Genomic DNA, 22,014 nt, shown 5'->3' with positions numbered 1-22,014 from the left:
ATTCTTTTTCTTATTCACTTTTTAAAGTTTTACGTACAATTTATGAATAATCTTTTACTATTTAACTCTACATAATAACCCGGTGACACAACCTGAAACTAATAAGCTGATCTCCATCTTTGCTGTAAATTAAATAAACTCTGAAAATAACATTACTCAACCCCAAGTAACCCAATTCTACAACCCCCACTTAAAAACTCTCGTAAACTCCTCAACCCCAAGGCAAGCCTAAAAAACCGTAACCAACCAAATGCTTCATTTCTCTACGTAACCCTAAATCTTCGACGCGAAAGGAACCATATTCTTATACTTTAAATAAACTCCATTCTCAAAGGCTACAAGCAAATTTGCATTCTAATTACATTTTAGTTACCCAAGCAACCCCAATCACTAACCCCGGAATAACACAACGCTTCAACTATCAAAATATAACCCCTTTTCAACCCCAGTGGAAACCCCACGCTTGCGTTTCAGATAAATACCATTCTCAAACCCCCGTGTAACCCCAAGGAATACCAACCTTCAATCCTAAAGACACGACATGGTGCCAGAACAATGCCAAGGAAGAAGAAAGTAAGGAAGAAAGAAACAAAGGAAGGAAAAAACTGGATAAAAGGAAGAAAGGAATGAAAAGATTACGTTTCCTGAATCGCCAATGGGAATAAACCTATCTTCGCTACCCAGAGACGTGAGGAAGTATTTTACATTTTTTTTTTTTTGACTAGTGCATTTCCGTGAGCTAGTTCCTTAACCAGGCACTGAAATAAGTCACTGAAACGGTTCCGAGAGTGAATAAAATATATTATTATTATTATTATTATTATTATTATTATTATTATTATTATTATTCAGAAGAAGAAGAACCCTATTCATATGGAACAAGCCCACGAGGGCCACTGACTTGAAATTTAAGCTTCCTAAGAATATGGTGTTCACTAGAAAGAAGTAACAGAAGATAGTGGGAAATACAGAAAGAAGAGATCATTATCAATACAAAAATAATTAATGAAAATTAATAAGTAGCAAAAAATATGAGTAAATTATTACAATACAAGGAGAACTGCATTAGAGTAGCAATGCATTGCATCTTCGCTTGAACTTCTGAAGTCCCACTTATGCTACATACTATGAAATTATATGAATGCACAGCACATTATTATAGTAAATATTTTAATACCACAGTAATTAAAAGCAAGTTATCACACTGGAAAACTTTACATACATTAAGAAATATTCTCTGTTAATTAAAAAAACAAATAATCTCTGTTAATTAAAAAAACAAGTAATACGTAACCTGGAGAAATGTGGAAACAATTTATGTAAACAACTATAATAAGCAACTTCTCGAAAAAAGGAAACGACAAATGAATATACAGTATGCGAATTATGGATGTATGACAATAGTAACTCTCGTCATTTGGCGTCGCAGAACCGAAGGTCATCCATGCCATAAATGTCCACCAACGATAATAGAAATAACTTTATGAAGGAAAAAATTAGCTTGAACAAAACTGGTAAACTAATGAACCTAGTTACCAGGCGCCATGATGAATTGCACACCATTCTCTCTCTCTCTCTCTCTCTCTCTCTCTCTCTCTCTCTCTCTCTCTCTCACGTTTTCCGGACTATTTCTGTCTAGAGCAGATTAAAGACACGAGCTGTATAAACATGCCACGGCAATTAAATCGACCTTAATGTGACAGCCACCAGGGACCTTTGAAATCAGATATCAAAAATGTCTTTACGCACGGACAAATTATAGCAATTATTTTTCGTTGTAACTGTGTGTGTGTTTGTGTGTGTGAGAGAGAGAGAGAGAGAGAGAGAGAGAGAGAGAGAGAGAGAGAGAGAGAGAGAGAGAGAGAGTTTTCTTAAATACATAATCCACGAGAGTTCCAGCAACTTTGATGCGCAAATATCATGTTATAAAATTTTGCGAACGCATGAATGAGAGAGAGAGAATAAATCTACGAGAGTTCCAGCACTTTTTATGCGCAAATATCTTGTAATAAAATCCTGCGCACGCATGAGAGAGAGAGAGAGAGAGAGAGAGAGAGAGAGAGAGAGAGAGAGAGAGAGAGAGAGAGAGAGAGAGCACCCGCTGGACATGAAAAGAAAAAGTTCTGAAAATTGCATCACCGATCATACTAGGAAAAAAAATCTCGTGATTCCAACTAACCATGGTTGATTAACCCTTTAAGGAGATTTAAACCCTCCTCCACCTCTCCACCAAAGAGTCTATTCACCATCCACATATTTCTCCAACCCCAACCCTCCCCAACAATCCAACAATCAATTATCCGCCTACTACACCACCGAATCCTTAAAACAAACCACACACACACACACACACAATCACCCTTCCCTTCAAATTCCTCCTCCAAACTTGACTAACCAACTCGCGACCACTGGAGTCTCGTGCAACTCTCGAGAAATAATAGGCGCACGTGCGCACGCGCCCATACGCTCTCTTGAACCCTCCCGCCCCCAAGGACCAAACGAAGCCCAAACGACGTTCCCATTCACAAAGACTTCATTAATATCATCGGCAGTGCAACAAGACCACTAACGTATACCATTTTCATTCTTGAGAACGATATAAGAGGTGTTCTTGCCTCTTCCGTCCCCTGGCTTATGCCTCGTTCGTCTGAAATACGCTCTCTCTCTCTCTCTCTCTCTCTCTCTCTCTCTCTCTCTCTCTCTCTCTCTCTCTCTCTCGTGACACCAGAAATACAGAGAACAAAGCACGGAAAATGACAAAGAATGTGAAGAAGATTAAACTGAATTAAAAATAATTCTGTGTGTGTGTGTGTGTGTGTGTGAGTGTGTATCAGCAAAAATACGACGTGAAACAAAGTACGGCAAGTGACAAAAAATTTGAAGAATAAGCTGAATTAAAACTAATTCTCTCTCTCTCTCTCTCTCTCTCTCTCTCTCTCTCTCTCTCTCTCTCTCTCTTGAAGTTAACTAAAAGTCTTCTTTCTAACATGACTCCCAAACCTATTATCTCTTAACGCTGTAATAAGTAAATTTCAAATCCCTTGCTGTTATGAATCATCATCATAATTTATGACAACAATTGCAGTCATAATGAAACCACTAAAAGAGTTCTAGTAAACCTAATCAGTATATTATATATTACCTAAAGGTGGGAGACAATTACTGTTGTTTTTCCCAGCTTTTAAGTCTAATAACACTGTTTCTCCTGATTCTATAATTATATAACTCAGTTACGCCAATTGTTCCTGAAAGCTGAATATCTCGGTAATAATTATTGAAGATTCTGGGAATTAACATTGATGTATTCATTAATGCATAAAAACACCAAAACAAACTTTTTAAATTTTTAAAATATAAATTAATCATTATTTTCATTTTAGTGGCATGATGGTATTGATAAGACCAACGGACCAGGATTCGATTCCCCGGCGAGGTAGACCACTTAGGACACTTCGCTAAGCCTCACTGTGTTCTCATTACTTAAGTAGAGAGAGAGAGAGAGAGAGAGAGAGAGAGAGAGAGAGAGAGAGAGAGCACTTACGACACTACTCTAAATCACACTGTGCTTCTCATTACCTAGGTTAGAGAGAGAGAGAGAGAGAGAGAGAGAGAGAGAGAGAGAGAGAGAGAGAGAGAGAGAGAGCACTTACGACACTACTCTAAATCACACTGTGCTTCTCATCACCTAGGTTAGAGAGAGAGAGAGAGAGAGAGAGAGAGAGAGAGAGAGAGAGAGAGAGAGAGAGAGAGAGAGCACTTACGACACTACTGTACTCTAAATCACACTGTGCTTCTCATCACCTAGGTTAAAGAGAGAGAGAGAGAGAGAGAGAGAGAGAGAGAGAGAGAGAGAGAGAGAGAGAGAAGACTTACGACGCTACTCTAAATCACACTGTGCTTCTCAAATACCTAGGTTAAAAGAGAGAGAGAGAGAGAGAGAGAGAGAGAGAGAGAGAGAGAGAGAGAGAGAGAGAGAGAGAGAGAGAGAGGACAATTTCTCAGAAAACTCTGTCTTCTGAAACTCGCATTCACCATAATCTCTACTTCTGCTTTTACGCTTGAATATCAACTGATCACAAACACATAAACTTTCTTGGAAAACATTTGCAATTACCGTACAAGTTTCAAAAACAAGATTATTTTTATTGCTCTCTGAATCTGAACTCAACCGGATTCAAGATACTTATTACAGGGAACATGCTGAAAAACACAACAATGTAGAAACAGTTTCATTCACTAGGAAGGCTTAAAAAATAATAATGTATACACCACACCCTAACTATCGTGTGTCAATATTTGCAACATTTTTACGTAGAATTTTAAAAAGTCTATGAGAGAGAGAGAGAGAGAGAGAGAGAGAGAGAGAGAGAGAGAGAGAGAGAGAGAGATACTCTACGGGCAACGCTATCCATATTTAAAAATAGATTTCGACTATTATTTTTAGGCAACAGGACGATTTTCAGACTATTATTTTTAAGCAACAGGACGATTTTCAATTATAAAGTACACTTTATTGAGAATGTGCGCAAAAATCTTTTGAATAACTGGGAGCGATCTTTAAAGATGTGGAACTATATACGCTCTTTTTAACGAATATTTCACAATCGAGTACATTTGTTTTCAAAATCACATATGATAGTGAAAATACTCATGTAACATCAAATATCACAAAACATACTTCTGATAAAGTAACTTATTTTTTCATTTTATACAATCAATGAAGTGTTTTCTTAATTATCACAAAACAGCGCAGAGTCAAACAAGTGACCGTGGTGTATCAAAAAGAATTTTAAGATGTGTACGACAGAATAGGTTCTACTATAGTATGCTATCTACCATCCATTTTCTACATTTGAACACGCCCACCCCACGTGGCTAGTACTAAACACGGCGAAGCAGTGTAGGTGAGTCACTGTTTCGCCGTGTTTAGTACTAGCCCCTGGGGATTGATTGATTAATTGAGAGTTATCTGGCGTCACAACTACCAGGGTCACCGACGCCGAAAGCCCCTGGGGAATCAAACAGCTTTGTATATAGGTTGAGGAAGTAATTGCCACAGGCCTTAATTGGGTTGTTTGGTTGATAGCATCCTAATTTTTGGTAGGTCGCCAATAGCTCGGCAGATATCATACTATAGTAGCAGCACACAGTGAAGGCTAATTAATAAAAAAAAAATAAAATATTTAACCATGAATCTGTTTCATCTACAGTGTTCCTTATTCCACGACTAGCGAATACCAGTACCGCATTAGCTACACTACCACACCTATAATCACAAGTACTATCTAAGCAAAAACGCAGACATATGAACTTCCATGAGTCACGGCAGTCTAAAAATCTGAAATTTAATCACCAACGGCTGAAGCGTACCTTCATAAAGCATTATCCAGCTGACATTATACGACTCATGCATGCAATTCATGCATGTAAACAAGCAGCCTGGATTTAACATTTCCAGTGAATTGATCATGTAACGTTGAACTTTCTAGCGACTGTGAATCAAGCCTCGAAAACTATAAGTCACTATGAAATGGCACTAATAATGCAAAAATATTCCTCACGAAAAGTGAGGTCTGGACATAATCAGATCTCTAACTTTCGCGGAAGCATAAAACAGAAGAAATGTAACAGAGTAGAAATAAACATATATACACATGCGCGCACAGAGACAGACAGGCTGACACATTTAATTATATAGTATGTGTGTGTAGTGTATATATATATATATATATATATATATATATATATATATATATATACACACACACACACACTGCATATATATGTATGTGTATATATATATATATATATATATATATATATATATATATATATATATATATATATATATATATATATATATATATATATATATATATATATATATATATATATATATACACACACACACACACACATATACTGCATATATATGTGTGAGTGTTTAAGACATCGTCAGCGAAAGGATGGATACGTGTTTTACGGTGGTTCGATCATGTGGAAAAATGACGGTAGGCTAATAATAATGTAAAAAAAGGACCTCATAATTCATAAGTGTTACGAAGAAAACGGAAAGGAAGACCTTGAAAGTGAACGATAAATGGGGAAGGAAAGGTGCTGGAAAAGAGGGTGCACGCAGCTTGAAGAGCCTGCACCCCAATTACCATCCCCCCACCCCCTTTCAAGCACGCGCGCAAAAAAAAAAAAAAACTTTCCCCACGTCACACTACTTATCTCGATTTCCTCCTAGACAAAACAGCATCAATACATGACAACAACAAACCAAAGACTTTGTTGTCTTCTCCCCGAAGGCGTGAACAATCTCCCATAACTTCCAGGCGTCAAGAGGAAGAGCTGCAAGCATGATCTTGTACACAAAACGAACTGCAAGCTGCCCCCGTCCAGTGAGCATCCTGAACTACAGCCACCAGGCCTGGCAAGCAAGGTGCGATTGCTATCGGCCCAAAGAGATGGTATATAGCTGTCAGCATCCCTGAGTAATCTACTATTTATCGGGACACGCTGCTTCCTTTACCAAGATAAACCACGCAAAAAAAAACCTACTGAAACAAATTTTTCTCCCACCGAAAAAAATATATTATCCTACTGAAAAAAATTCTCAAAAAAAAAAAATCTCCAACAGATGATGGAATATGTGATATTCTTATAAAAATCAAAAAGAATATTTCAACTCCTTGAGAAACGTGACGAGATTTCAACAGCTCGACGGATGATACTGAAGGTGCATAAAATCAAAATACACTACGACAACAGCCCGAATAATAGTAAATGATGAAGGATTTCGAGATATTCTTACAAAATTACGTCTATTGCTTGTGATGAGATTTCAGCAGTTCCGCATATAAAATTGAATACAAACAATAATAATAATAATATTAATAATAATAATAATAATAATAATAATAATAATGGTACTAGGAGAACTAATGATATAAACAACACTAACATCACAGAAAAAAACAACACCAATAATGATATCCCCAACCGTAACAAGCGTAATGATATGCCGAGTCATTCGTCCGCCAGTAGTATCAATTAAGCAGATCTATTCTAGAGCAGTATCACCAACAAAAACACTGTCTACAATAATAACAAAGTCCCAAACAGGAATAAAACAATTACTGATACACCCAGTCATGGACCCATAAAATGAAAGGTTGCCACTTTCATAGACACCCACCCAAACGCGAGTATAGTAGTGCAGCAGTAACTAATCACGATGCAGAGACAGTGATTTTTCATCGCCCTGGAGACGCGAACCGGCGGCATCTGAGTGGCATGCCACGATACTAACCACTATAAGAGCGGGCCAGCTAAATAATAATAATAATAATAATAATAATAATAATAATAATAATAATAATAATAATAATGAGGCAGCCAAATAATCCTACTCTCATCAACCTGATTTTCTCCAAATAATATTTATAATAATGTTTAGGCAACCAAATTAATCTATATTATTAATACCAGTAGCATAATAATAATAATAATAATAATAATAATAATAATAATAATAATAATAATAATTATCCTGTTTAAGATGAATTCTCATAATACAGACATCCTTTTCAATAGGACATGTTTAAGAGAGGGTCTATTTCCTTCAAATAATAATAATAACAAGGCTACCAAATAATCTTTATGCTATTAATTGCAGTAGTAGTAGTAGTAGTAATAGTGTTGCCAACAACTAAAGACTTCGTACCTCATCCGCCATCGTTTAAAAACACCTGAGATCGAAAGGAGCCGCCCCTACCCGCAGCCTTTTCTCCAATTACGCTCTCGACGGCGCTTTCCGTTTCCCGCCCACGCACGAGGGATACCCACACCATCCTTAACACGCCCCGGGGGCATTTCCTGCCCATTGGCGAGACACAAAGGACGTCCTTTTTCTCCCCATACCCAAGGGTCACTTTCGCTTGCAGCTTGAAACAGGTGTTGAGCCCGATTCGACCTATCATTTATGGGTTGGGGTCGGTACAAGATTTCGTCCGGAGAAAATATTACAGGCTCTCTCTCTCTCTCTCTCTCTCTCTCTCTCTCTCTCTCTCTCTCTCTCTCTCTAGGGGACGGGTGCACGTATACACACACATACTATATAAAGTGTATGTATGTATGTATGTATGTATGTATGTATTTATACACACAAACACACACACACACACACACACACACACACACACATATATATATATATATATATATATATATATATATATATATATATATATATATATATATATATATAAATTACACACACACACACACATATATATATAGTATATTTACCTAACCTACGTATTTATAATAAAGGTAATTTTGTAGGAAACGGAGAGCCAACTCTCCTTTATGGAAGAATATTCATGTAATCCTTTGATATGCCATTACAAATGCAAAGGAACTCATGGGGATTTCACAAAAACAGAATCATATGCCTAACCTTATATTTAATAAAAACGAAAAGAGAACAATGAACGAAGTATGTGCGCTAGAAGCATTATACCAGTCACCTAAGCAAAAAAAAAAAAAAAAAAAAAAACCTGAAGCGTTTTCTTTGTTCTGTTTCCATAAATGAAGAGGTTTGACTCTATTTATGAATACACAGAGTGGCACATGGTAATTCAACAGACTAAGAACATTTAGTAATGGTTTTCACTTACCAGCAGCGCGTAACATAATTTACATATGCCAGAATGACAAAGGTTATGCTGCTAAGCGGATGATCTATCTTTAAAACAACAAATGCCTCGAAAGACCATTCTTAATCTTAAGTTTCCATTCTTCTTCCATAATTTCACTTAAGTAGACATTTCAGCATATTTCTCTCTTTCTTCCATATCTACCCTTCATACAACGCCACCAGCAAAACATCAACATCACCTGTGTGTTCCTTTTTATGGCTAATAATTTGAGTTGTCTATTATGTAAGGTAAAACTGTAATTTTTTTTAGAATGGCTTCATAAATTAAATATTTCTGTTCAAAGCAGAAAGCCAAAGCATCCACAGCAGAATTTAAAAACTAAAAATCATAAAATATCATTATTATTACTTTTTGTAAAATTTGCAGTAATAAAAAAAGAGCACAAGAACTACCTTTATCACCAATTAGCCTATATGGAAATTCTATGAACATTTACCTTTAATTAAACTGGCATTTTATTTTTAATCGTTTCATTTTGGAAAAACCACGCTCAATGCACAGTCATATTTTATATGTCTTAAACACACACACACACAAAGAGAGAGAGAGAGAGAGAGAGAGAGAGAGAGAGAGAGAGAGAGAGAGAGAGAGAGAGAGAGACCCTTGATCATCACCTCCAGCCATTAATGACATCTCCCCACTTTCCTCTCACGTGGGCAGAGTATGATGCGACGGCCGAATCTCCAAAAGGTCTTATCATATTCCATCCCACGCGTCCACCGGTCAACCAACCGACTAACCAATTAACTGAGGCAACCAATCAATTAACCAACCCACCAGCCACTACAACAAACTCTAAATGGCAACCAGCCTCTGATGCCATTTGAGAAGACTTCCCACCATCAGCCTCGTTTCCCCCAAAAGTTAACTCGACTGATTTATTTGTAAGTTTCTCCTGACGCCCAGGGTGTATATAAGGTGTACATTAGGGTGTATATTACCTTGTGTGTAGGTGTATGACGCGGTAAGTTGCTTAAGTTTTCTAAAAAAAAAAAAAAATGGCTTCATCTTTGGTTTAATAAATGAGGAATGATTGAGGCAGTCATAACTGTTTTGATTTCCTCTGTAGAGACTCCCTGTCACTATATATATATATATATATATATATATATATATATATATATATATATATATATATATATATATATATATATATATATATAAATACATAAAACATAAATTATGAAAAAGTAAGCACAGTAGGCTTCAAACACGAGATGTTTAGAAAGTTCACCAGTTAAATGTATGACCTTTAAATGAGAGAGAGAGAGAGAGAGAGAGAGAGAGAGAGAGAGAGAGAGAGAGAGAGAGAGAGAGAGAGAGAGAGAGAGAGAGAAATTATACATCTACTGGGAATCTGCCTCATAAAGATGACCGCTTCTCCATTACACACTGCGTACGATTGTTTTCCAACACTAAAGTAAAATAATATTATGATAATAACTACTACTTCCGCCACTGAAGCAGGGAAACAAAATTAAACGTGATTTGGAGTCAGCTCTTTGGAAAAGCCTTAAATCTATTACTAGCAAAACAAAGATATAAAATTCATTAAATACCTCCGTACACATTTGCATATAAATGGATGTGTCATCAAGTAGGTCTCATAAACCTTCATAATTCTCATAAATGTATATTTTCACATGTATCAAACATATTCCAAGCTTATTTTACTTATTAAGCTCAAATTTTCGTTAATACTATAAACCAAACGGCATACATTTTATTTTTCTGTTTCTGTGAGCGTGGCAAGCTAAGAAAACGCAACTCATAATTCTGCATTACACCAGAGCCATATTTTTAGAGTGCTCTCTCTCTCTCTCTCTCTCTCTCTCTCTCTCTCTCTCTCTCTCTCTCTCTCTCTAGTAGTATTTTCTTTGAGAATCTGCATTGCTTAGAATCCTTAATTCCTAATATCTCCACATTTAAACAGGCAATAAAAATTTCTATTTCTACGTGAATTTTCTCGTAATTTCATAACAGGTTATAATAACTGTACGTTGTGTGGCTGCTTGTATGTACGCCGGTTAGGAAGAATGCTCTATACACGCGTAGAAGTTAAACTACTTCCTTGACTATAGACGCACATGTGAAGAGAGAGAGAGAGAGAGAGAGAGAGAGAGAGAGAGAGAGAGAGAGAGAGAGAGAGAATATCATCATCATCACTATATAATTATGAACATTTTCCACAATCAAAAGCAATAAAGCTATCTAAAATAGACGCATGAAAAAAAAAAAAATCCCTGCCCACAACAATACGGGCAATTTAAAAGAAAAGGCATTTTCTGTTCATAAGCATTAATACGCATCAGTGATGTGCCTGTGATTTAAATAACCACCAACTCGTTATACGGTAATGGACATAATTAGTAACTGGAAAGATGAAGTTTTTCATTTTATATATATTTTCTATTCGACTTCCGATTTTAAGACCGTCATTTCCTTGTCATTCCTTTCAAAGGTAATTTTGTTGACCAATTTAAATTCTGATACTATAATAGTAAATAGAAAATGCACCGAAGTTTCTTCTGTGCCATCGAGTTTCCTGTACAGCGTGTAAATGATGTATGAGCTGTGACCTATGAAGCTTTCAGCCACGGTCCGGTGGTGGCCTGTCCTATATCGTTACCAGACGCACGATCATGGCTAAATTTAACTTTACATAAAATAAAAACTACTGAGGCTAGAGGAATGCAATTTGGTATGTTTGATGATTGGAGGGTGGATAATCAACATACCAATTTGCAGCCCTCCAGCCTCTGTAGCGCTTAAGATCTGAGGGCGGACAGAAAAAATACGGACGGACAGCCAAAGTCATCTCAATAGTTTTTTTTTTTTTTTCAAAGAAAACTTAAAAAGTAAGGAAAAACGAGTCTTGTATCAGTAATGCAATCTCATTTGTTTTATTGTCTTTATTTTCAAGGATACTTCTGTCGAGTAGAGCATAATCAAATGTTATATAAATTAATCCGTAAACGATAAGCACGACCAAAACTGAAGTATACCTGTTACAAGTCATTATTCATTTTTAAATTTATTCATACGCGCAACAGTCATTAATATACAGTTCATCCATTAAAACTAATTATAAGCTGCACAATGAATCAGTAATGAAAAAGTTAATAGAATGGAAAATAAAAGAAGAGATAGGTCAATAAGTAAAATAGCGAGATAAATAAATGGATAATTTACGTGAGTAAAGATTATTTAGTTAAATAGACAATTTATGAGAGTAAAAGATAATTTAGATAAGTAGATAATTCATGAGAGTAAGGTTTTTTTTTTTTTGAAGGAGCCAGAAACGACATGCAAATTCTTAAAATAAATAAAATAAAGAAAAACAAAAAGACATAGTTCTTTCCTCTTACCTGAGCCAAGAGAGGACGCAGTGGGCCTCCTGATGGTGGAAGTGGCGTTGACTAGCTTGGAAGTGGTGGCCTTGAGACCTCGCCTGATGGTGCTGTAGGAGGCGGCCGCCCCTGTGGACGAACTCATGCTGCTGGTGGTCGCGCGGGCAGTGTTGTTGTTCCCTCCGCCGCCGGAGGAGGAGGTGTTGGCGTTGGCGTTGGCGTTGGAGGAGGCGCGCCGCCGCCGGCGCTGGTGGTGCAGGTGGTGCTGTTCAGGCTCCCGGCGCTGCTGCCGCTGCAGGAGTTGGTCACCAGGCGGCTCTCGGCGCAAAGGACCTCCTCTTCGGGATGGCTCTGGTGGTGGTGGTGGAGGGACAGCGTGGAGGAGGAGGACGACGAAGGGGGAGTCGAGTCCTTGGCGAAGGGGCGCTGGAGCTTGTGGTGGGTGGGGTGCTGCACGGGGGCGGTGGGCGGCGGGAGGTGATGGTGGAGATGGGTGGGATAGTGGGTGGGGTACTGCTTGAAGGCGGAGAACGTTGTCGTGGACAGTTGTTCGGTGCTCCCGAGGGGGTTGTTGTTGGGAGCGCAGGAGGAGGCGGAGGACGTCGTGGAAATAGCAGCAGTATTGCAGGCGGGGGTCGAATTGGGCGGCGGCGGCGTCTGCGGGCGTGGGATGCTCGGGAGGGAAGACTGCGACACGAGCTTCTTGGTCTTGGCGAGGTGTAGATGGAACGTAGTGTGGTGTGGGTGTGGCAGGGGCTGCTTGGTCTGTCTCGGGGGCGGTGGAGCCACCCAGCTAAGGCGCGCCCAGCCGTCAGGTAAGTCTTGGTCCGAAGATAAGGGCGGAGGAGGGCAGAAGGAGGGCGGCGGGCGTGAGGGTAACGGCGGGGCGCCCTCTTTTACCCCGCCCACGCCACCACCCCGACCGCACCCGTCAGGCCCACAGCCTGCAAAGATAAAAAGGAAAGTAATTAGTTATACATAATAGTTAATATGTCAATGATGTATCACCTATCTATCTACATATATATATATATATATATATATATATATATATTATATATATATATATATATATATATATATATATATATATGTAATATAATATATATATATATATATATATATATATATATATATATATATATATATGTATAATATATATATAAAATTAGAACTTGTTTCACATTTGCTTATTTTCTCGAGTTCACTATATAATGTATTAGTGTATTGTTTCACATTTGTTTTTTCTCTTCACTCTCATATACATACATATATATATATATATATATATATATATATATATATATATATATATATATATATATATATATATATATATATATATATATATATATATATATATATATATATATATATATGAGAGAGAGAGAGAGAGAGAGAGAGAGAGAGAGAGAGAGAGAGAGAGAGAGAGAGAGAGAGAGAGAGAGAGAGCATTACACAATATATACATTACGAGTGAACTCGAGAAAATAAGCAAATGTAAAATAAGTTCTGATTATTTTATGATATTCAAAAATATAAAATATTAAAAAATATAAAAGTATAAAATAACTTGTACCTAAATAAATAAAAAAATCACAGATTCATTCGACTAACTTTATGGTAACGAAAGCTCTATTAAAAAGATCTTTAATGTTAATTACATCAGCATCTTCGAAAGTAACAACCGCACCTCCAGCTATAACGAAAACAAAATGAACAATAAATTCATTATGATAATAAATTTCTACGGACTGGATAAAACAAATTAGCTACCCAATTTCCTCCAACCGGATCCACAACCGTATACGGAACATATACCATTTAATATTCCACAAGAGATCACATTAACATGTATCAGGGCGGAAAGGTCATTAGCTTGCAATAATGTAAAATCATTAACAATTAAATGACGATATACAAATCCGGAAAAGTATATTAACAAAAATAATAAAAATAGAATAAAAAGGTTAGGACAACGGCGCGCGGCACTTTTGCAACCTTGAAAAAAAAATAAATAAAAAAATAAAATGGTATCCCCCACTCCACCCCGAGAAGTCACTCAACCCTTAACCTGAAAAAGCTATTTTCTCCCACTGTCCTGCCAATCCAACACTGACAAAAGGTTACGCTCTCTCCCCAACTCTTGCATCTTTCACGAGACAAAGGTTATCGTTTCCACTCTTTACCTACTAAAATTTTTCTTCTCATTCCCAGTTAACAAATAAAAATAAGACAAAAAAAAATTGCCATGCCATCCAAAATAAAACGCACCCTCTCTCCCAAACAAAAATTAAGAAAAAAACATCACTTGCATATACAACAATAATTCCCACATCCCAAAACATACCTATCCTCTCTCCTATACCTATATAAGATTAAAAACATACCTTCTCTTTTTCTCTCCCTTAGAGAAAAAAACTCTTAAAACCAGGTGAAAAAAATATAAATTACTATAGAATGACACTTATCTTTCCCAAACATAAAAAAAATCAACATATCCTAAGAAAATAATAAAAAAAAATATCTCCTACCTTGACTACCCCCCAAAAAATCTCTCCCTCTTCCCTCTGTAAACCCGTCCCCCTCCTGTCTCTGTAACCGGACCCCACCCCAACCCCAAGCCCCAAACTTCCTCTGTAACAGTCCCCCTAGCCCCAAACTTCCGCTGTGACAGTCCCCCCTCCTACCCCTAAACTTCCTCTGTAAAATCCCTCCCCCCAATAAATTTCCTCTGTAACAGCCCCTCCTACCACCAAACTTCCTCTGTAACAGTAACCCCTACCCTCAAACATTCTCTGTTAGTCTCCCCTACCGCCAAACTTCCTCTGTAACAGTCCCCTCCATACCCAAACTTCCTCTGTAACAGCCCCTCCTACCCCCAAACTTCCCTGTAACAGTCCTCCCCCTACCCCCAAACTTCCTCTGTGACAGCCACCCTATCTTTCCTACCCCTAAATTCCTCTGTAAAGCCCACCCTAACCCTAAAATTTCCTATGTAACAGCCCGTCCTGCCCCCTAAATTTCCTATGTAACAGCCACTCCTACCCCCAAACTTCCTCTGTAACAGTCCCCTACCACCAAACTTCCTCTATAAGTCCCCCTACCCCCAACCTTCCTCTGTAACAGTCCCCTCCCATCCCCAACTTCCTCTGTAACAGCGCCCCTACCCCCAAACTTTCCTGTAACAGTCCCTCCCTACACGCAAACTTCCTCTGTAACAGTCCCTCCTACCCCAAAAACTACTTCCTCTGTAGTTCCCCCCTACCCCCAAAACTTCCCCTGTAACAGTCTCCCCGCCTACCCCCAAAACTTCCTCTGCAAAAGATCGGGGAAGAAGAGGTTGTACACGCTAGATAGATGGTTCGGGCTCTTTATCCAATTGAGGGGGTTTCAAGTGAACTGCGTAAGCTAAACATTCCTCTCCGCCTCTACCGGGTGGCTCTATCAAAGAGCAGAGATTGCGGCTTTGCTTGTTGTGATCAAAGGTTTGGTGTAAGTCGGCGAGGAAATGCAACAAACGCTGGAGAGCAAACAAACACTGATCATTCTGAGATGTCAGCAGCGTCAGGACAGGCTGTGAATGTGTCGAGCGTTGCTTTCAAACTGTGCTTGCGAACGGGCGTTTATGATTCATTTACACAGGCATTATATATAAATTTTAGTATATGTATATATATATATATATATATATATATATATATATATATATATATATATATATATATATATATATAAAGAGAGAGAGAGAGAGAGAGAGAGATTGATTAATTGATCTGAGAGAGAGAGAGAGAGAGAGAGAGAGAGAGAGAGAGAGAGAGAGAGAGAGAGAGAGAGAGAGAGAGAGAGAGATGTACTGAAGGGAAAAATTGAACATATATATATATATAAATCCTGACCAAAGACGGTACTGGTCAGGATTTATATATATATATATATATATATATATATATATATATATATATATATATATATATATATATATATATATATATGAGTTGGCTCTTGGCTCTTCAGTAAAGCCAGGTTCTCACAGTATATCTGCCTCCATCATTCACGAAATTCTCAATCAAAGAGTAAACTTCCTGCGAAGATAACTTCCACAGTATCAGCCTCTCCATACCCTTAATTTTAGGATCCATGACAGCAAGAAAAAGAACACGAGAATATAGTATACTTAGTATAATGAAACATAAGTATATGCAGGTATGCATAAATCAATATCCTCTGTAGGTCAAAGCAGTTGGAAAAAGTTAACAATTCCACATTATTATTATTACTCAGATGAACCCCATTCATGCAGAACACGCCCACCACAAGGGCCACTGACTTGAAATTCAAGCTTCCAAAGAATATGGTGCTCATTAAGAAATAAGAGAAGGTAAAGGGTGATAAAGAAAGTATGGTAGAATGGTTACTTCAATAACAGTGGAAACATATTCAGCCATCTTTGCTGCCTTTTGAGACATAAAACTTGTAGTTAACTACAGTCCCTGTCTCAAGTCAAATGGTCTACTCTGAAACCGCATCGACTTGAGTGTTCCTGGAATCTTAAAGTCTCCCTCTTGAAGGCGGGGCAGCTGTCTTACAAAGGAACGTCTCATGCTGTCTTATGTGTTGCTTTCTTTCTGTTTGCGTAGGAAATATGGTTGGGCTCTCTTTATGCCCTATGTAGATCTGCTTGTAAGTTGATAGGCTACTTATGTGTACCTAAACTTACATACTGTATATGTATATATATATATATATATATATATATATATATATATATATATATATATATATATATATAAATAAAACAAATATATAACACACACATATATATATATAATTATCCATGTCTGCGCGTATACCTATAAAAAGTGACTCCACATTTAACTTTTCTTTCCCCAGTCATTTCCTCTAAGAAAACGTGCCTCCAGAACGTGACGTCGTTCCGTTTACTTTCCTTCAAATCTACAATGACGTAAAGGGTATATCAGGTAGCATGCAAGGCTCCTTTCTTTCCTGATACAGAGAAATATACTGAACTTGAAACACCTCGTGACGTCACTGTGCCTCAAGACTTGGTGGCGATGTATGGATAGGATGGATTAAGGTCCAACGAACAGATCTGTTCTCTGGCTTTTAAGAATGGATAATACTGTTAATTAGAGCCAAAGGCCTGACAGGAGATTTAAGAAAGCTGTTTAGAACTGTGAAGAAAATCAAATAATGGTATGGAATGCAATTTGACGATGGATACCATTGTTAATCAGTGTAAAAGGCTTGTCACAGGGGATTAATGAAAGCTGTTTAGAACTGTGAAGAAAATCAAATGAATGGTATGGAATGCGATCTTTTAAGAATGGTACAGAGCTTGTTAATGGAATAAAAACCTTTAAACAGTTAAATTTGAGAGCCTTACTTTAAAACAAAACATCACAGCAGGGCAGATGTTTTATAATACCAAGACCAAGGCCTATCTAGCTTGAAGCTACAAGGTGTATATACAAACATACAAATACTGCATACATACATACATACATACATACATACATACATACATACATACATACATACTTCTGTTAAATCCGTGCGTTCAAATACGCAGAGGTGAGACGGTATGGGTTACATGATAAACAATGGGAAAAAAGAAATAAAATATGGATAGACAACAAAACCAGCATCAAATGAGATGAGATCCCAAACATGTTACACAAATGGGCGAAACCAAAAACTATAGCCCGGACATCAATGTCAAACCCTATTGAATAAAAAAAAATGTTTTCATGTGTATTTCAATTAAGACCAAATGTCCATTTCAACTGCTGTACATTTAAGCATATACAAAATACACGTGCGTGTGTGTGTATGTGCGCGTGTGCGCGCACGTGTGTATAAGTATATATACTAGTATTTATAAACACACAAGCATCTGTAATTTCTTTTATTGTACAAATTCAAACATTCGTTAACTTGTTACACAATAAATCTCTATCTATCTATCTATCTATCTATATATATATATATATATATATATATATATATATATATATATATATATATATATATATATATATATATATATATATATATATATATATATATATATGTGTGTGTGTATATATTTATATGATACACACACACACGGACTCGCCTGACATATAATGCAATATTCTCTTTACATAGCTTAGCCTGACATTTGCAACAGTATCATGTGGTCTGGGTCCCATAAGGCATGCAAAAGCATCACTCTTCATTACTCAGTCCACTCAAAACAACTGAGAGCCCGGAACTCTCTCTCTCTCTCTCTCTCTCTCTCTCTCTCTCTCTCTCTCTCTCTCTCTCTCTCTCTCTCTCTCTCCAAAAGGATATATTGAGGTCACTGAACGTTCATGAAACATCTGAATAAAATATAAATGTAGTATCTGATGTAAATGGAATTAAATCTATTCGAAATATGAGGCTTCTATTAATAATATTATGGACATCCGGGAAAATATGAAATAACACTGAATAAAAATATGAAACACGGGAACTATTCAAAAACATAATACCCCAACAAGCATTACAAACAAAGTCCCTACCACAAATCAACACAAACAAAAGCATTCAACCTTCCTAAAAAAATATTTACCAAAGTAAAAAAAAAAAAAAAATGTGAAATACAAATATTTCCACAGTAAATACGCGCATGCAGCCATTCCGTATTAAGGCATGTGATGCAGCTGTGAAATTATTCGGAATAGAATACAATGACTTTTACAGGACACAGCCACTTGAACACAAGAGGCTGAAAGAACACATTTGGCATATGACGCCTTTTGCAGAATTTTGGTTATTTCCTGCATTTCGTATTGAGGTTACATCAGTCAATTTTTCTCTCTTGATTCTTCAGTAGATTTTGCTGATTCCTTCAATTATATTCTCATTTTTTCTCTCTGGATTCTTCACTAGAATTTACTGATTCCTTTAATAATGTTCCCAATTTTTCTCTCTGGATTCTTCAGTAGATTTTGCTGATTCCTTCAATTGTATTCTCAATTTTTCTCTCTGAATTCTTCAGTAGATTTTGCCGATTCCTTCAATTGTATTTTCAGTTTTTCTCTCTGGATTCTTCAGTAGATTTTGCTGATTCCTTCAATTGTATTCTCAATTTTTCTCTCTGGATTCTTCAGTAGAATTTGCTGATTCCTTCAATTATATTCTCATTTTTCTCTCTGGATTCTTTAGTAGAATTTGCTGATTCCTTCAATTATATTCTCAAATTTTCTCTCTGGATTCTTCAGTAGAATTTGCTGATTCCTTCAATTATATTCTCATTTTTTCTTTGGATTCTTCAGTAGAATTTGCTGATTCCTTCAATTATACTCTCAAATTTTCTCTCTGGATTCTTCAGTAGATTTTGCTGATTCCTTCAATTATATTCTCAAATTTTCTCTCTGGATTCTTCAGTAGAATTTGCTGATTCCTTTAATAATATTCCCAATTTTTCTCTCTGGATTCTTCAGTAGATTTTGCTGATTCCTTCAATTGTATTCTCAATTTTTCTCTCTGAATTCTTCAGTAGATTTTGCCGATTCCTTTAATTGTATTTTCAGTTCTTCTCTCTGGATTCTTCAGTAGAATATGCTGATTCCTTCAATTGTATTCTCAAATTTTCTCCTGGATTCTTCAGTAGATTTTGCTGATTCCTTCAATTGTATTCTCAAATTTTCTCTCTGGATTCTTCAGTAGAATTTGCTGATTCCTTCAATTGTATTCTCAAATTTTCTCTCTGGATTCTTCAGTAGATTTTGCTGATTCCCTCAACTGTATTCTCAAATATTCTCTCTGGATTCTTCAGTATTTACCGATTCCTTCAATTGTATTCTCAAATTTTCTCTCTGGATTCTTCAGTGAATTCTGATTCAGTATATTTTAAATTTTTTTCTGGATTCTTCAGTAGAATATGCTGATTCTTTCAATTGTATTCTTAAATTTTCTCTCTGGATTCTTCAGTAGAATTTGCCGATTCCTTCAATTGTATTCTCATTTTTCTTTCTGGATTCTTCAGTAGATTTTGCTGATTCCTTCAATTGTATTCTCAATTTTTCTCTCTGAATTCTTCTTTTTGCCGATTCCTTTAATTGTATTTTCAGTTCTTCTCTCTGGATATTATTTCAATTTTTCTCTTTTCTGGATTCTTCAGTAGATTTTGCTGATTCCTTCAATTGTATTCTCAAATTTTCTCTCTGGATTCTTCAGTAGAATTTGCTGATTCCTTCAATTGTATTCTCAAATTTTCTCTCTGGATTCTTCAGTAGATTTTGCTGATTCCCTCAACTGTATTCTCAAATATTCTCTCTGGATTCTTCAGTAGAATTTACCGATTCCTTCAATTGTATTCTCAAATTTTCTCTCTGGATTCTTCAGTAGAATTTGCTGATTCCTTCAATTATATTTTCAAATTTTCTTTCTGGATTCTTCAGTAGAATATGCTGATTCTTTCAATTGTATTCTTAAATTTTCTCTCTGGATTCTTCAGTAGAATTTGCTGATTCCTTCAATTGTATTCTCATTTTTCTTTCTGGATTCTTCAGTAGATTTTGCTGATTCCTTCAATTGTATTCTCAAATTTTCTCTCTGGATTCTTCAGTAGAATTTGCTGATTCCTTCAATTATATTCTCAAATTTTCTCTCTGGATTCTTCAGTAGAATATGCTGATTCCTTCAATTGTATTCTCAAATTTTCTCTCTGGATTCTTCAGTAGAATTTGCTGATTCCTTCAATTGTATTCTCAAATTTTCTCTCTGGATTCTTCAGTAGAATATACTGATTCCTTCAATTGTATTCTCAAATTTTCTCTCTGGATTCTTCAGTAGAATATACTGATTCCTTCAACTGTATTCTCAAATTTTCTCTCTGGATTCTTCAGTAGAATATACTGATTCCTTCAATTGTATTCTCAAATTTTCTCTCTGGATTCTTCAGTAGGTTTTGATGATTCCGTCAATTGTATTCTCAATTTTTCTCTCTGGATTCTTCAATAGATTTTTCATTCAATTGTATTCATTCAATTGTATTTTGCTGATTCTCAATTTTTCTCTCTGGATTTTTGCTTCTCTGGATTCTTCAGTAGATTTTGCTGATTCCTTCAATTGTATTCTCAATTTTTCTCTCTGGATTCTTCAATAGATTTTGCCGATTCATTCAACTGTATTCTCAATTTTTCTCTCTGGATTCTTCAGTAGATTTTGCAGATTCCTTCAAATGTATTATAAATGTATTCTATCAGTTTTGTTGTGAGAGGCAATGTGCATTTATTTAAGATTATAAATCTTCCACATTAACAAGTTTTAGTGAATCTTTTTATTATAAATGCATTTAGTTATTGTAACTTTTTATCAATACAATTCTGGGATAAAAAATAAAACATATACAATAAAGCTTTCGTAATGCTTTGCCATTACAAATTTTATATAGATTTAATTACCAATACGGCCCACCACACGTACACATAAACATGTATAAATTTTAGTGGACTTTTATTTAGTAATAACCGTTGTTTTTCTTTGTGGACAATCCATATTTAGATGAACAGCTTACTGGTTATTATACATACATACATACATACATACATACATACATACATACATACATACATACATACATACATACATACATACATACATACATACATATACGTGTCTGCGTTAGTGTATCAACAAACAAAAAAAAGACATGAATGAATGTGAACACTAGTGTGAAGTGATAGCAACACTATACACAAATGACATGAACGAATATGAACACTAGCCTGCAGTGAATGACACTTGATACACAAATGACATGAATGAATATGAACACTAGTCTGAAGTGATAGCAACTCTATACACAATTGACATGAATGAATATGAACACTAGTCTGAAGTGATACCAACTCTATACACAACCGACATGAATGAATATGAAC

The 22,014-nt window shown here is 36.3% G+C and overlaps 1 protein-coding gene across 6 annotated transcripts in view; it reads right to left on the bottom strand.

Moving 5' to 3' along the window:
- The window catches only part of Dab (DAB adaptor protein), a 231,716-nt gene that overhangs the window by 129,459 nt on the left and 80,243 nt on the right, over nucleotides 1–22,014 (bottom strand). For 5 of the 6 annotated variants that reach the window (XM_067116424.1, XM_067116428.1, XM_067116426.1 and 2 more), the window contains exon 2: nucleotides 12,095–13,020. In XM_067116424.1, coding sequence (XP_066972525.1) covers nucleotides 12,095–12,221 — 127 coding nt within the window. In that variant the 5' untranslated portion in view covers nucleotides 12,222–13,020. The remainder of the gene's footprint in view (nucleotides 1–12,094; nucleotides 13,021–22,014) is intronic. The other variant, XM_067116431.1, reaches the window with a different exon arrangement.

Source organism: Macrobrachium rosenbergii, chromosome 14 (genome assembly GCF_040412425.1).
Source record: "Macrobrachium rosenbergii isolate ZJJX-2024 chromosome 14, ASM4041242v1, whole genome shotgun sequence".
Classification (NCBI taxonomy): Eukaryota; Metazoa; Arthropoda; class Malacostraca; order Decapoda; family Palaemonidae; genus Macrobrachium; species Macrobrachium rosenbergii.
This window is presented reverse-complemented; position numbering and strand designations above follow the sequence as displayed.